At 47.2% G+C, this 15,643-nt stretch overlaps 1 protein-coding gene across 4 annotated transcripts in view; it reads left to right on the top strand.

Annotated features, from left to right (window-relative positions):
* The first annotated feature begins 12,483 nt into the window (after nucleotides 1-12,483).
* The window catches only part of MAPKBP1 (mitogen-activated protein kinase binding protein 1), a 529,170-nt gene continuing 526,010 nt past the window's right edge, over nucleotides 12,484-15,643 (top strand). For 2 of the 4 annotated variants that reach the window (XM_050975226.1, XM_050975225.1), the window contains exons 1-2: nucleotides 12,649-12,858; nucleotides 13,411-13,754. In XM_050975226.1, coding sequence (XP_050831183.1) covers nucleotides 13,638-13,754 — 117 coding nt within the window. In that variant the 5' untranslated portion in view covers nucleotides 12,649-12,858; nucleotides 13,411-13,637. Of the gene's footprint in view, nucleotides 12,605-12,647; nucleotides 12,859-13,410; nucleotides 13,755-15,643 lie in introns of those variants that run through there. The other 2 variants (XM_030239799.2, XM_050975227.1) reach the window with 2 other exon arrangements.

The following is a 15,643-nucleotide window of genomic DNA, read 5'->3' on the forward strand; positions in this document are numbered from 1 at the left end:
CAGCCTTGGAAAGGCAGCAGGCCTGGAAAAGGTCCCCCTGCCTGGGCAGCCCTGCGTGGGAGCAGGACACTGGGACGGATGGGGGTCTGTGGAACCCCACATGTCCCCCTCGGGTTCAGGGTGGGGGCAGCTGCTGGCTTGACCACGGCTGGCTGGGTTTGGGCGCTGTGGGAGGTGGTGGTGTGGCCTCTGATAGGGGGGACAGGTTATGGGGCTGGATAATTTCAGATGGGGCAAGCTTCAGTAAACTTCAAACACATGTGAAGGTTTCCACATATGAGATGGATAACACAGCTGTAAGATTTTCCTGCTCTAGTTATTTTGATACCTTTTTTAATGGTGTAGTTGTGATGTGATCGTGTTTTAACTTCTGTTAAGGTGACTGGCTATAAAACCACGACAGGAAAAGGAGGTGCTGGCAAACCTTTTGCAAGGACAATGATTAACTCCTGTTCCCCATCCAGTGTCTGCACTTCTAGATTACAATGGCTACTTGGTTTTGAAAAATGGCTCAAGCAGACTTGCAGCTTGTGACTACTTTTGGAAAGCTTTGAATTTTCTTCCTTAGCTTTTGAATGCCCATGGTAAAAAAATCTCACCCCACAAATGTTTTGTGGCTCTAACATGTGGGGCAATCAACTTGAACCAGGAGGCTTAGCCTTCAGGAAAAAAATTTAATAAATGGCTCCCACCAAGCGAGCTGAACTGATGGCAGCCACAGTGGGAATTGTTACTACTGTGCTCCAGTGTAGACAAGGCCTCATTGTCTGGCTTTGAAGGGGAAAATGTCCAGTTTTACAAAGTTTGCTGAGCAAGGGATAAAATAATTATATTGCAGATCAGCTTACAAGGGCTACATTCATGTTTGAAAGAAAACTCGATTTTCATAGAGTGAGGAAGAAAAGCATAACTGCCAAAGTAAAAAGCCAGCGGCATTGGTGACCTACTAAAATTGCCTCAAGTCAGAAGTTATTCCTGGCTGAAGGTGAGTCCCAGGGGGCTGGATCCTTGGCTCTGGCTGAGAGGCAGATGTTGCAAGTGGGGAGCTTGCAGGAAATCAAGCACTCCTCTGCCTCTGAGGGTGCTCTGTGCTGCCGGCACCCGGGTGCGAGGCAGACGTGGCAGGGAGCAGACACAGAGCTGCTGCTGCAGCTGCCCTGCCTCAGGCCCCAGTGCTCTCATGTCCCCAAGCTCCCCCATGGGCATTGCCAGGGCAGAAGCTGTGGTAGCCAAGTCCCACAACCCCATCCTCTACCTGCAGCCCCAGGAGCCCACAGGGGCTTCAGGCAGGCCAACACCCCTGCAGGTCACACAGCCCTACCACCACCCCCGGGTGTGTCACCGGCCACAGCAGCCCCACTGCCTCGGATCTGCCCAGCTCCCAGTTTTCAGCTCCTGGTTGCTGCAGCTGAGATTTCATTTGCAGTATTTGAACAAAACATTGGAAGTGTTTCCCTTCATGTGCTTCATTCAGGAAGACCACAGTGCAAATGGTGAAGGAAAATGCTTTACAGCCCTGGGCTGGCTGTACTGAGCCACATGCAGCTGGCCCTGGCTGCTGACTGGCTACCTCCCACTGGCACTGGGAGTATTTGGCTGAAGCCATTTTGGTTGTATCCCCAAGGGGGAGGATATAATTATCTTCTTTTTGCAAGATTGCATGTAATTTTCTCTTCACTATCTAAAAAAAAAAAAAGAAAATTGAAGCAGAAGTGGAAATGAACTGTGCAACAAGCTGATACCTATTAATTCTTTCATTAGATTGAAAGCAAAGGTCCAATGAATCTAGTGCTGTAAATCTTGGGGAGTTTGTGAGCATTTCTCTCAAGGAAGCATGCACTCTTCTCTTTGCAGGAAGCTGCAAGACCAGCAGAAATCGTTTGTTGTCATGGCAATGTCAGTAGTTGCCTTCTCTGTATGCCAAATCACAGGCACTCATAGGATCACAGAAAAAATCACATAGGAAAGGCCCTTGGAGATCTATAGTCCAGCTTCCTGTCCAGGGCAGGAGCAGTCATGAGATCAAATCAGGCTGGTCAGGTCTTTCTCCATTCAGGACTTAAAAACCTCAAGGGATGGAGATAGTGCCCCTTCCTAGGCAACATTTCTAGGCTGTTGCTCCCTGCCTTCTAGCCTTCCTAATTCTAGTCATTCTGAGAATAATATTTGTGTTTGCCATGACTTTGGTGTTTAGTCACCATGTTTTCTTTTTTTCACCTCTGTGAGAGTGTGATCTGGCTATACTTTTATATTTCCCTCTAAGTCAGTTGTCCTGCCAGATGACTAATGGGCTGTGTGCAATTTTCTTGTATTTGACATTTGTTTTCTGCCCACATTGGCACTGCTTAAGGAAAGCATCCCTAGTCAGACCTGTATTTGCACATTAGCAAAAGGAACAAATGCATCCATCCGTACAAGTCGAATGTGTACTTGGGTGCTCTTCAGATAGACTTGCAAGCACGCAAAAGTTGCCATTAATCCCAGTCCTTCCTACTTGTTGTCATCTATGTGAAGTGTGCTGGACTAAATAAAGGGCAGAGCATGTGTGTTTGTGTGTGTCCTTGTCCTGAAGGGCACCCACTTGCCAACTCTCTTTTAACAGGATAGTTTCACGAGTTTTGTGTTTCACTCCTCTCCTGTTGGTATCGTATTTAGTATACCATGTCCTGTCCAAGGACCAACTGCTGTCCAAGGTTTGTCTTGTTTAATTGAATTATGGTTGCCATGGGGAGTGGAAAGTTCAGATTTTGTTCTGCACAGTGAATTTTGCAAGCCAAGGTATATTACAGAGAAAGGGGGAAACTTGGATCTCAAAGTCTGTGTCAAGGAGCAAGAGGTTAAATGGAGGGGATTATAAAAGAGGCTTATGGTAATTTGTTGCCCTAGTTCCCAAGGAAATCAAGTTAGAGTTGGGTACAAAATTTAGTCTTATTGGAAAACCCCAGTTCTACAACCTTATGCCACAGCTCTTGCTGTGCCTATTTCTATGTCATCTCTCGGCTTGCTGGACAGAGTCTGCCCTGGGACCAAGTTGTGCTTTGCAGCTGACACCTACTAAAGTCCTCTCAGAGTCTTTCTAGAGAACCAAGCGAAGGGACAGACATTGACTGCATACTGCTAGGTAGGATACTGGTAACACATCAGGAAAACTACAAATAGATGCAGTGCCAGCATTTCTGGTATTTGGTTTCTGAACAGCATGACATGTAGTTTGCATTTCATTCCCTGTGCCTTCCTCCAGCATCTCTAAAGTGAGAGTCTGGAGCTTGGTGTTCAGGGACACCACAGTGCTAAGCCCTCTACAGGCTCTGTGACTCCTTTGGGCCTTGGTACTGACCTCTGTGCAAACCTGACATATGGACCCCAACACAGCCCTGCATGCAGAAGGGGAACACAGAGATGGGCACCCCGGTGGGAAGCAGCAGAACATCTCTGCGGGAGGGTCTGGAACACAACAGGAAGTTTTGGGAAAAGCTCTCTTGCAAGGTTTGTTTTGATGTTTACTTCTGTCTTTTAAGGATGTGAGAGGCAAAAAGTAGTGTAAATAAAGGAAACATTCATGAGATGTTCCTCTCCAAGCAGGAGTTCATGAGAACAGATGGGAAAACCGAAGCAAAAAGTGGTGCCTGAAACCCGTCCAGCTGAGTATTGCCCAACAGCATGAGAGATTTAATGGGATAACTTCCATGCTCTGTTGCATTTGATTTTCCAGCATTCACACTTCAGGCATCATGGGGAGGGCAGGGTTGTGACATGAGAGGAAATTTAGAACACCATCACTGTGCTAAGTGTGGTTGTGAGAGCAAAGTGAGCAGCTGTGAAAACTGATACAAATGGGTTTCATGGCTTGCAATATAACACTTGGACATCACTTGTTATCAGAGGGATTTCTTATTTGCTTGCTCACAGTTTTGCTCTAGTTCTTTCATTTTGCTAACAGTAGTAACAATAAAGGGCATCTGTGGAGGCAATACAGCACAGTCAAGCTGTAAGATCTGCCGTGCTGTCTTTTTCTCAGGGCAAAACCCAAAGCTGCCTGAGTTCTGGTTTACATTGTCAGCTTGCTGCTGAGCATCAAGGGCAGGACTAACTTCAGCCAGGGCACTGCCCGCTCTGGGCTTGCAGAAGATATTCATGCTGCATCGTTCTTATTAATTACAACTCTCTGGAAACATAAGGCATGGGATGGAGGAAAATGAAACAAACAGGCTTATTTAGGTCAATTACAAAAGTATGGGCTAATTGCAAACCAAGTGGCAAAACAGGAATGGTCGAGGCTCAGAGGAAAACAATGTGAACAGTGACCTACATTCTCTTGGGGAGTGGGGGGAGGTTAGACAGCAGGCCATTGGGAACACCAGCTCAGCAGAGAGGGGTTTGCAAGCGTCTCTCCTTTCCGGTCCCTGGGCCAGGGCCAGCCTCTGTGCTGAGTGCCATCCATGAAATCTGTGCAGAGCTGGCCTAAACGCATAAGAACATTCAGGCAGACATCTGCCAAGTGATGCGGTGGCATTGTTCCTGTCTGATGTTTAGCCCCATAGAAAGCTGCAAGGCCTCTTCTGTGAGGGCAGAACCTGGAAAATAACAGCTCCCTGCTTTCCATTGCAGAACAGTCTGGGAGTGAAGATGGTTACTTTGTATGCTCTTGCTTATGCTGCCAGAGGGAGGACGAGTGAAGGACAATCAGTTGTTTAGACACATGCTGGAAAACCTATCTTGCAATCCCTTTCTGTGCCTGTAACAGTAAGGAGCTCTCTCTAACCTAACCTGGTCCAACATGACATAGCTCAACCCAACCTTTCTACAGTGAACTGGCCTCTGGTGATCTTAGAGCAGTCAAGCAGCACTTTCAGCCTCTGCTCGGTGAGCCCCTCCAAGTATTTTTAGGACATTTGTGGAAAGTAGCTCTTCTTGGGTAGCTTTCACAAACACCTTAAACCCACTGGCAACAAGATGAAGCATGTAGATGCCTGAAGCCCTGTTCAAAAAAGTTTATGCGTCTAAAACTGGGAAAAGTATAAAGTGATTGCTCTAAGGGAGGCCTTTATCCCTCCTCACAGAGTTCAATGGTAATTTCATCCTGTGGCAGGTATTTCCAGAGAGTGGTAATTAGGGAGAACAATGGAAGACAAATAAGTCCTACAAACAGGAACAAGGATTTGGCATCTCCTATTTAAGTACCAGTTCAGTCTAATGCTTTCCTAGTGTGTAGTTTTCAGATCTGGACTCCCCTTGCAAGTAGGAGTATCCAACATCCAATCTCTGTGTGCCTGCCAGCCCTGGCACTTATCCAGTCAATGGGAGACAGCCTTCTCCTATCTGCATGGTGCTGCTCTTTTCTCCGCCCGCATCTAAGGTCCCAGAAAACTATGGTCTAAAAGTGACAGAGTTCATGCAACACTGCAGTCCCACCAAGGGCTTTTGAGACTGTCAAACCATTTGGTCCTGTGTGTAAATGGGGCCAGACTCTGCTAGATCTAAGCTTGAGAGGACCCCTGGGGATTAGCCTGAGTACCATGTCATGGCTTGTCTGACCAGCCAAAGCTGTGATGGTGCTGAGCTCACCAGCCCAGGCAGTGTTCGAGCTGAGTTTTGCCTCAGTACTTGTTGTTTATCCTCCCTCATAACTTCCACTCAGGCAGCAGGAAGAACAACACATTTTCATTCAGCAGCTACTGCATAGCATTCTCAGCCCCTGCCACTGAGAAATGGACAACAAAGACAGGTCCTGCTTCTGGTGGAAATTTAATAGGGTTGTAACATCATTTATCTCCCTCCACAAGCTGGCTAATGCACTAATGTGTGGGCCGGGCCACAGCTAGTGGGGATAGCTGCTCACACAAGTAATGTTTTATTAGCAGAGGGGCTGGAACAGAAGTAGTGGGGCTGTGGCCTTGATCTTGGGGAGCCCCTGGCCCCTGCAGTGCCTTGCCAGGCCTGTCTGCCCCTGCAGCACTCAGGTGCTGCTGAGGCTCTCCTGAGCACCGCTCACCTGTGTGCTGCCCAAGGGAGCTGTGGGAAGTCCAGCAGGCATTCCTCCAGGCTTCAGTCAGCCAGCACAGATTTTTTTTTTTAATCAGTCATATCTGCCACAGCACAGAAGGCTTGAATGTGGACTTGACTGCGCACCGGATGCACATGTGCCTTGGGCACCAGGTGAGTCAGAACGTGGCCTTGCTTTGAAAGCTGAATGGACACTTGTGTGCACTTTGCTAATTATGTTAAAAATAGTTTTAATTGAGGGCATGGGTTTTGCTGATCCCTTGAAATACAGGAGTGAGACATAAGCAGACTAGTTCACCTGCTACAATAGCAGAGTCAAAATTGAAATGGATTTGTAATTTTTTCCTTCAGTTGAGGGGAAATTCTTCTAATTCAGAAAAAAATGAGTGTAGCTGTGCCTGGGATTTACAAGTACATCTCTACAAATTTTGTCTTATTCCAGAAACTATCAGTCCTTAGTGGAGACAAGCCTTTTCTACGCAGTAACTTTATGTCTTCAGCTGAACTTTCTATACTACACTACTATTTTGTTTGCATTCCCCATGGTTTCTCTTTATCAGCACAATTTCCTAGCAACCAGCTGAATGGCATTCATGCATGTATATTTTTCTTTTTTTAAAGCACAGCTGGGATCTATGATATAAGCATATTCTCCCTGGATGCATTATGAACCATAGGTGTTTACATGACTTTTCAATGGGAACAGATGAAGAAAAGATCCCATGTAACTGCTGGCTCGATTCTAAACATTTTAAGTCAGGTATCAGGAGCCTGTTAAAAAGGCCTAAGCTATGGTTGGAAACAATTTCCAGAAACTCATTCTGCTTATCCCTTGTAGCTGTGGCAATAAATGAGAGAGAGGAAGGGACAAAGCTCACTGCCAGCAAACAAGGCAACAAAAACAACTAACTCTGCTTGGGTTTCATCACCTGACACATTGGGCTTTGGAGACCTCTGTATGTCCAGAAAAGAATTCTTGGTGCTTTTGCCAGGGCAAATTCACATTTAATTAAGAGGTTAATAATGAAATTATTATTAAGTTCTCAGTCATTTTCATGGTTGGAGAAAAGTTAAACATGAAACTGCCCTTTGTATACTGCTGGTAGCTGCTTTTCTTTTACACTCTACCTGTCTAGTTTCTCATATATTTTACATATATGTTATTTTCATTCTGGACTAGGCCAAAGCTGTTTATCTTTCTTCCTCCACCCTCTCTCCACATCTGAGTGCCTTCTGTTCACTGCTCTAACAAGAAGTCAACATGAGGAAAAAGCCATAATGACCCTGCTGAATCAACATCCTGTGAGGATGAAATGACAGTCATTATCCTTACTGGAAAGCAGCACTATGGTCCTTTGGAGGTTGGAGGATAGGCAGCTTTTACAGAAGAAGACCAAATGCTTCTCTTACACAGACTTTAAAGCTTGTGAGAAAAATATGTTCTCTGCTCTTCACTTGGCCTGAAAGCTGCTCAGGAGCATAGCAGTAAGGGCATGGAACAAAATGTCTGTCCCCACTATTTCTGCATGCAAATGTGCAGGTGATCAACCCATCCTTTAAGCTGTGTGGGAGCTCTGAATCTGCATGAGTGGGATGCTGCTCCCTGACTAACTCACCTGGTCGCTGAGCTGGCCTCAATTGCTCATGCTGGTTGCCACAGCTTCCAGTTTGGAGCTCCCTCTAGTACCAGAGAACAGGTCAGCTCCAGGACCCTGGTTTCTGAAAAAATGAAATTCTTTCACAGATCTGCTTCTCTGACAAAGAAAACAAATTTAAAATGGCAAAACCCCAATCTGAGCAAGCTGCCACCCAGGGGTTTGGCTGCGACATGGTATCAGTACATCAGGGTTTCAGAGGCACAGAGCACCTTGCAGCCCCATCACACAGAGAGTTTGGAAAGCATTTAGTGTATCCACTCACAGGACTACCTGCTCTCAGCGTGTCAGCACGGCTGCCTGGAGACTCGGCCTATGCTCCCTGCCTGGCCACAGGTAGTAAGAAGAGTGTTGTAAGGTGAACAATTTCAAAGGAAAGGTTTAATATCACACTGAGAGGGCTCATATAGCACTTCTGCTCTGTTGCTTTGTGTCTTCTTTTATGTGCTCTTATTCTATCACCATATTCTTAACTAGAAAAGTAACTTTTTTTACTAGAAAAGTAACATTTTTCTTAACCAGAAAATGTTCCTTTTGCTCGGAGCCCTACAGGATTACAGAACTATTGAAAAATGCTATTTCTTAGAGAAGCACAGAGGATTTCTGCAACAGAGAAAAACATTTTCAGATACTTCATCACCAAGTGCTTAAAAATACGGCATTTAATTTGTTGAGGCATCTGTTCTTTCATTATTTAAGGCATCTCTCAGAAAGACCTCTTTGAGAACACATAATTCAAGACTAAATGCTGGAAACGTCAAAGATAAATGACATAATTTATTCATGGTACATTATCCTTTCTGTCAAGGAAGAATTCATGACTCTAGAGTGAAGCTGAAAGTCCTGTTGCTTTTGGTTATCATTAACTGATCTCAGTCAAGGCGCTGCCCTGTGGAGATAGGCCCTACAGGAACATACTAAGCCTTGTTCAGAAATAAAGGTAATCTGTGGCAATAGCGAGGAGGCAATAATGGCACAACAAAAGAAACAGCAGCAAGTACTGGGGTGAGTGAGCACAGAGTGAAATACTTGCCCCAGCACAAGCCACACATGCATCTTTAATGAGCTTTGACACAATGGCTGGCCAGCAGATTACCAGCTTGACTGCTACCATAGGAAAGCTTATTTTGGACACCACGAGCAAGATCACCATCAGGAAGCTTGTCATGGAGCAGCAGGTTTACCAATTGCTTCAAGTCATGCCACTGGATGAAAAGCAGTTTCTCCATTTCAAGTGGCTTGGTATTTCTTGGAGGACAGGGCTGATAGAACAGAAGCCATGCAGGACAGTATCATCTGCTCTGGTTTCACTCCAGCTAAAGCTCCGGTGGTTGCAGAGTCAGTGCAAGGGTTTTTCACTTTCATAACCTTCCATAGATTTGATACTACAATTGGGAAATCCTATACCTCTAACAATGAAACAGGTATGTGGTGAGACTTGAACTGCAATACCTAAAGGAAACTGTTGTTTCCTGCCTGTTTCCCTTTTGTATTATTGAGACCAAAGAAAAAAGAGCAAGTGTTTTTATTAATGAAACTATAGAAAAAGTTTCTTTAAAAACCACTGGCAAGATTTTTCTCTTTAGGACAAACTGAAGAAACTGTGACATTTCATGCTGCCTCAAAAATAACTAGAAAGGTAGTATGCTTTAGTCTGAAAATCAGAAACATCCGTTCCCTGTCCAAGTTCCTTTTCAGTGAGTTTAAAAGTTCAGTGATGCTTCAGAGTTAGCCTGTCTCCAGTCACTTCACAGACACAAAGAATTGTAATCACAAATCACATTATGCTGTGCTCAGCTTCCAACAAAAGAGGAACAATTCTGCTTGCATTAAACAGCATCTCCCAAGCATACATCTCAGCTGTCCCTTGTTTTCAAAGACATCCCTCAGCTCTTTCTCAAATGTATGCCCTTCTCCGAAATGTGATGACTCTGATGTTTTAGTGTTGAACAGTAGAAATTTAAGAACTATTGACTACATTTTTTTTCCTGTGCAGTGCCAGGTCCCAGTCCTGTACGGGCTAGTGCCCTTTTCAAACTCCACATCCACTGGGAGTAGTTCCACTCACTAGAACTGATAGCCTGGATTAAGCTAACCCTATGTGTAAATCTCCCTAGAAGAGGGATTTTATTTTGCTGCAACAGCAGGCCTGGTTTCCTTCATGAGTTTCTCCTCACCTTTAGCATAAAGACACTGTTGTTGAGCAATAGGACAAGAGCTTTGGTAGGAATGGACAATATTCACGTTTTCTAAAAGATTCCTTTTCTTGTGTGCCTCCTCTCAGGTCGCAGACTATGTCTGGGGCTGAAAGCTAAGACACTCACATGATTCCATGATTCTATATATACACTCTTAGCTCCATAGGCATCAAATACTTCCATTTTAAAAACAATTTCAATGTTGCCAACTCTTGCACTTTTGTTGTAAATCACACAAAATTTTATGTCTTTTAAAAAGCCATAGTTCCCAGAACCTTATGACATTGTGATACAGCAACAAGCACTGATTTCTCTCTGGCACATGTATCAAAACAAAAGCTATCAAAGGTTAGACACTGACATTTTAAATTCACTTCCTGCAAGTTACTGATAGAGATTAGAAGCATGCCCTATGGGTGTTTTCATCAATTTATGCAGGTTTCTGACCAGATAAACCTTAAGATCCTAGTCCTGCAAGCCCTTGTGCCTGTTCAGAATCCCACCTGGAATGCAAACAAACTTTTCCTGAAATTCCGGTGGTGCAGGTTTGCAGTCACAGGCTGTGATGCCAGCAGTGTGCTGGCTACCATGGGGAAGACCATAACCCATGTAGATCATTTGTCATTGTAAATCTCTGCCTGAACTTCAGCAAATTTTCATGGCCTTTATTTTTGGAAGGATTATCTCCAATGGCTATGAATAGTCTGGGTTTGAGTTAGTCACTGAAGACAGGACAGTCACCAAAGACAGAAAAGGGAGCAGGTCACCCACAGCAGGGAATAGGGAGCCAGAAAGATACTCCAATGATGTAGGAAAAATTGCAGTAAATGGCAGGGCATGTTAAGGAAGAGGATGCTAGCAGGACTTTCCCATGCCACAAAAGGCTGGTTTCCTTCCCCCATTCAGGGCTGTGGTGTGACCAGTGTAGATACATGCAATCTCTTTGGGCTGAAAGAGAGAGAGCAACATGCTATATGTATGCCCTCAGACAGCAATTCAGGCTGGCTGGCTTGAGAAATCTGCCTCCCCACCTCCTCTCATGTGGTTAGTAGCTGCCATAGCATGGTAGGGCAGCTGTCTCTCTTCCCACTTGGGAAGAAAAGGAATTAGCATAGTGCCTCCTGAACTCTTCCTTGGGGAACAGGTATTAGACAGCCCCAGGGCAAAGCCCTCTTGCTGGCCTGATGTGTATTTGCTTCTAGGCTCTCACCTGCTAGGAGCCAGCACACAAGTATCCAAACTTTTGACTCCATGGGTGTCTTGATGTGCCAGCAGGCTGCCAGACTCATGACAAAAACTTTGAAGAGCTGAGGGGAGAAAGATCTTCAGGACTTCCTCATAGCTGGGAACCTATGCAGTGGGGCCCTGCCATGCCATTGTGTGGTAGTGGGCTCCCGTGGTCGTCCAGGAATAGCCAGCTCAGCTGCTTATGGGTGTGGCTTTGCCAGCAGCCTCCTCACCACCTCTGTGAACATCACAGCTCCAGTAAAAGATCCACACTCCAGATGTGAAGTGTCAGCTGTCCCACACTATGGGGGCACAAGGTGACATTCTCTGTCCCCTCTCCCACCCCAGGGCAGCCAGGTGACATGGTCTCAGAGACTCCTGTTGTGGCACAGGCAGGATGTGGTGACCAGCCAGGAAGGTGTGTGGGGCAGTCAGGTCACTGTAACACCCCCAGCGACAGCCACACCCCAGGTGTGGTGTGCGGACCCATCTGAAGGGGAAGGAAGCACCCAAAATTTGTGAACGCTTTTGTTCGAAAGGAACAACTACAGACAGAGGGTCAGCAAACAGTGCAGTTGAATTGCAGATACACTAATTTTCACGAACAATTCAACCCATTTGAGAGACTGAGATGGGTTACATGACAACTGCTGTTGTCCTACCTCTTGCATTATGTATGGACCAATTTTCCAAATTTCTGGTGTCCCTGTTCAAGGGATGCTCCACATTACCTTAGCTGTTGGCGTGTGTAGTTTGGTTGTTGTTGGGAACTACCATATGAAGTTTGCATGTTAAGCCAGCCCATGTTCCATTTCTGCAGGAGACACTACAGTAACAGGTTCAACCAGGAAAAGATGGACAGGATGGACAGGATGTCAGGGCACGGTGGAGGCGAAGGGCGCAGCCATGGGTCCTGAGGGGCGGCAGGCACAGCAGAACGGGCCTCTAACGTGCCTTTGACCTTCCCCCTGGTCTCACTTGGCCCTTGCGTGGGAGACGCACCCTCGGATCCCCATTAGAGCGCGACGGAGCTCGAACAGCGCCTGCGGCCTCTCCGGGCACGGCCCGGGCACGGCTCGGACACGGACCCTCCACACGGCCCGGGCACGGCCCGGCACGGGCCCCAACACAGCTCGGACACGATCTGCCGTGCTGCGATCCCTCCGCCAGCGCCGCCCGTCTCCCTCCGCCGCCCCTCGGACGCGGTTTGGCCCGCGCGGGCTGCCGTAGCGCTGCCGGGCGGCCGGGCCGGAGCCGGGGCGGGCGGGACGGGCGGGCGCGCGCCCTGCGCTGGCGGGCTCGGCGGGCGGGTCCCGGCCTGGCCCCGGCGCCTGGCCCGCACCGGGCACTGCGGAGCCGCCCCCTCGCTGCCGCCCCCTCCCCGCCGCCACCGCCCAGGGGACGGCCCCCGCCCCGCCCGCGGGGGCGGCCCGCGCCGCGGCCCCTCCTCGGGGCAGGCCGGCTGCATGGGCAGGCGCTGCGGGGCACCGTGGGCGCCGGGATCGGCGTTCCTGGGCGCAGGTAGGAGAGGTTCAACGCGGCGGGGCGAGCTGGGGCGGGGGGAGGAGGCGCGGCCCCTCACCCGCAGCGCTGCCGCCGCAGGGAGGAGGCTGCCGTTAGGCTTGGACGTTTCTCTCTTCCTCTCCTCTCTTCTGTCTCCCCTTCTCTCTGTCTCTCTCTTTCTTCCCCCCGCCCCCATTTTGCACAGAAGCCGAGAGGATAATTCACTGCAGGCTCTGACTGCATCCCTCTTCCCACCGGCTACTTCGGGAAAGGTGATGGTCTTGGCCGGGGGGTCTGTAATCCTTGGCAGCAGCTATAGTGCCTCCTTGATTCACTTTATAAATAGGGGTGGGGGGACGTGGAAACATCAAATGCCTTTATTATCTGGTATCACACACTATGTAATTGTGTGGACTTAAAACAGAGATAGATTTGTGAGAGTTAAAAACTCCCCCGTGTGTATTCTCGGGTTTTTCTGCGACTCGGTGTTTAATAGTCAAGTACAGCATTGTGCTTTCCAGGCTGTGAGGTATAAGGTGGGATGGATGTATATGGAGCTAAAGCAAGGGCTGGGAATTTTTGTCTTTATCGTAAGATAATTTTGCAATTCAAAGATAGTGAAGTGCAAAATCTCAATTTTGGATTTGGGAGTTGGTGTAGATGTGTTAATTGATACTAAACGGGTGATAATTTGTGTGGAAACCTCTGAAAATAGTAATGCTGCCTCCATCCCTATAAGCACTTGTGTTCATATTTCTTTCAAAGAATGAGGCTAGAATTCAATTTTTTGTGAATATCCTATTGACTCACGGTGCATCTTTCAGTTTTGATTGCTGCTGATTTGATCCTCTGGAATCTGCAAAAGGAAAGTCTGCCAGCCTCTGTGAATAGCTTTGCACTGTAACAGGAGCGGAGTTCCCGAGCAGAATTGCTGAGAGATATGTGAATGCGTGGGAGCCAAGCTGAGCACATCGGTGTTTCTGCCTCAAGCCTGGGCTCCTTCCCCAGGCACAGCCTGTGTGTGGGGTGAACACCTCCGTGGCACCTGGAGATGATGTCAGTCGAAGGGTCTACGATAACAAGTCGGATCAAAAATCTTCTTCGTTCCCCTTCCATTAAGCTGAGGAGAAGCAAACCTGGGAACAAGCGAGAAGATATAGGCAGCAAGGTGAGTGCTGTGTGGTGCAGCAGCATGCTTTAACTTTGTTGTCTAAGTTTCCATCTGTACTGATGATGCTGCTTTGGGAGACTTGGTATAACTGTAGAGTGATGCAGAGGAACTAAATGATCCGTGACTGAACTGTCTTTTAGTTGGGTTCTTTGCTCTGCTGCAGATCTTTCCTGAAGCTCGTACGCCTCTTTTGAAGCATTCTTTTTACTTGTGTGATATGAGCCCTGTCTGTATCAGAAAGCTTTGAGATTTCCCACACTATGGTGTGTGGAGTTGTTACAGATGACTGATAGGAGAAATGCAGTGCTGCCTCTTCCTCCATGTTACCAGCTGCTAACATGCATTACTGGGAGCTGAGAATATAGAAACGCCTCTTCTGTGTAAGCAATTGCTCTCACTCTGCATAGGAGAGTTCTGTGAGCATGTGGGGAAGGGAAGGATGATATAAAAGATGTGAAACATGTCTTGGAGGTATCTATTCAGAGAGCATCTGTGTTCCACGGGTTGGGAAGTGCTTTCCTCTGTGTGCCTCAGACCTCCTTTCCTCGGGGTTACCTTCTGATGGGTATAATTGGTTCTTAAAATCCATCATTCTTCTTGGTGTTTCGGAGAATTCCTGACAGGCACTCACTGGCTGAGAATTAACTGGTGTCATGAGGAGAGGATGACTTAAGCCTGGCTTCAGGGAGTGCAAGAGCTGGGTGACACTGCCTTGTGCTGACAGCAGGTGCCTCTGAGTCAGGGCACCTCGTTCTGTCCCTACCACTGATTCACCTGTAACCCTGGGCAAATCACTCAGCCTTTGTGTAGCTCTCCGTCTCCATAAATAGAAAACTTAATCCCTCCCCTTTTGTGAAGGCTTGCTAATAAATAAGAAATGCTTGTAATACACGTCTTAAAAGTGTATTCATGGGTCTCAAAACAGTAATGCTTCAAAATTTCCCTCCTGAAGTGGAGGGTGTATATAAAATTTCTGGAGAGGTAAATGACACTATACCTAAAAATGGTCTTTCCCCAGCATCCTGTTCTCAGAGCTCTGGTTCAGGTCAGAGTTTCCCTTAGATGGCTCTTTAGTACCAAGGAACACAGTATTCTTCTCTTGCCAAGCAAGAGAAAAACCTGCCTGGCTTCCTCAAAGTTGTCTAGGGGAAAGTCCTTGGTGCTTGTGCTTGACCTCAGTGTATGCATGTGCATGTATGTACATTTCATGCAGTCTGTGGACTGCCAGTGAAACGTGCTGTGTTGGTATTTGTTGGTCTGTATTCTGCAGCGACTTCTACTGGAAGAGACAAAAGCCCCTTGTACCTCCACATATGGTGGGCATTTGATTTTGGCTCTGTGGTCTGCACACTTCTTTTCAGGGCTGGGATCTGCTGCTACATACCCTGGGTGTTCTGTGGTACGTTTCATTTTGCTTTCCTTACAGGTGCCTTTTGGGAGAGCTCCATTTTATCCTTTGTTCTGTCTCCCAGTGTGCAGCCAGGGTTGTCTGAGCCCCTGGGGAGGGATATCATGGATTCATTCTGCACCATCAAATTAGGGTTTCAGGGTTGGATTTTGTCTATCTTATTAGTGAGAGCTGTTGATCAGTGCAAAGGAGGTGCAAAGGAACTGGTGGGGAGTTTGCTGGTAGAATGGGTTTGGCTGGCAGAATCAGTTTGGCATTATGAGGAGTTAGGTGCAGGTCTTGGTTTCCTGAAGTGATTTGCTCTGAATTAGCTCAGATAAGTTAGGGTCTGCCATCGGTGGGCCAGCTGGAGGGGGCAAGGTGAAAGGGAGTGGGCCCTTTATCAAAGATCTTACAGATGTTGGGTATCTGTGGAGACACTCCCTCTGCTACATATGTGCTCCTCTGCTTCCCAAAGTGAGAAGCAGTTCTGTTTTTC

The sequence above is a fragment of the Serinus canaria genome, chromosome 5 (genome assembly GCF_022539315.1).
Source record: "Serinus canaria isolate serCan28SL12 chromosome 5, serCan2020, whole genome shotgun sequence".
Classification (NCBI taxonomy): Eukaryota; Metazoa; Chordata; class Aves; order Passeriformes; family Fringillidae; genus Serinus; species Serinus canaria.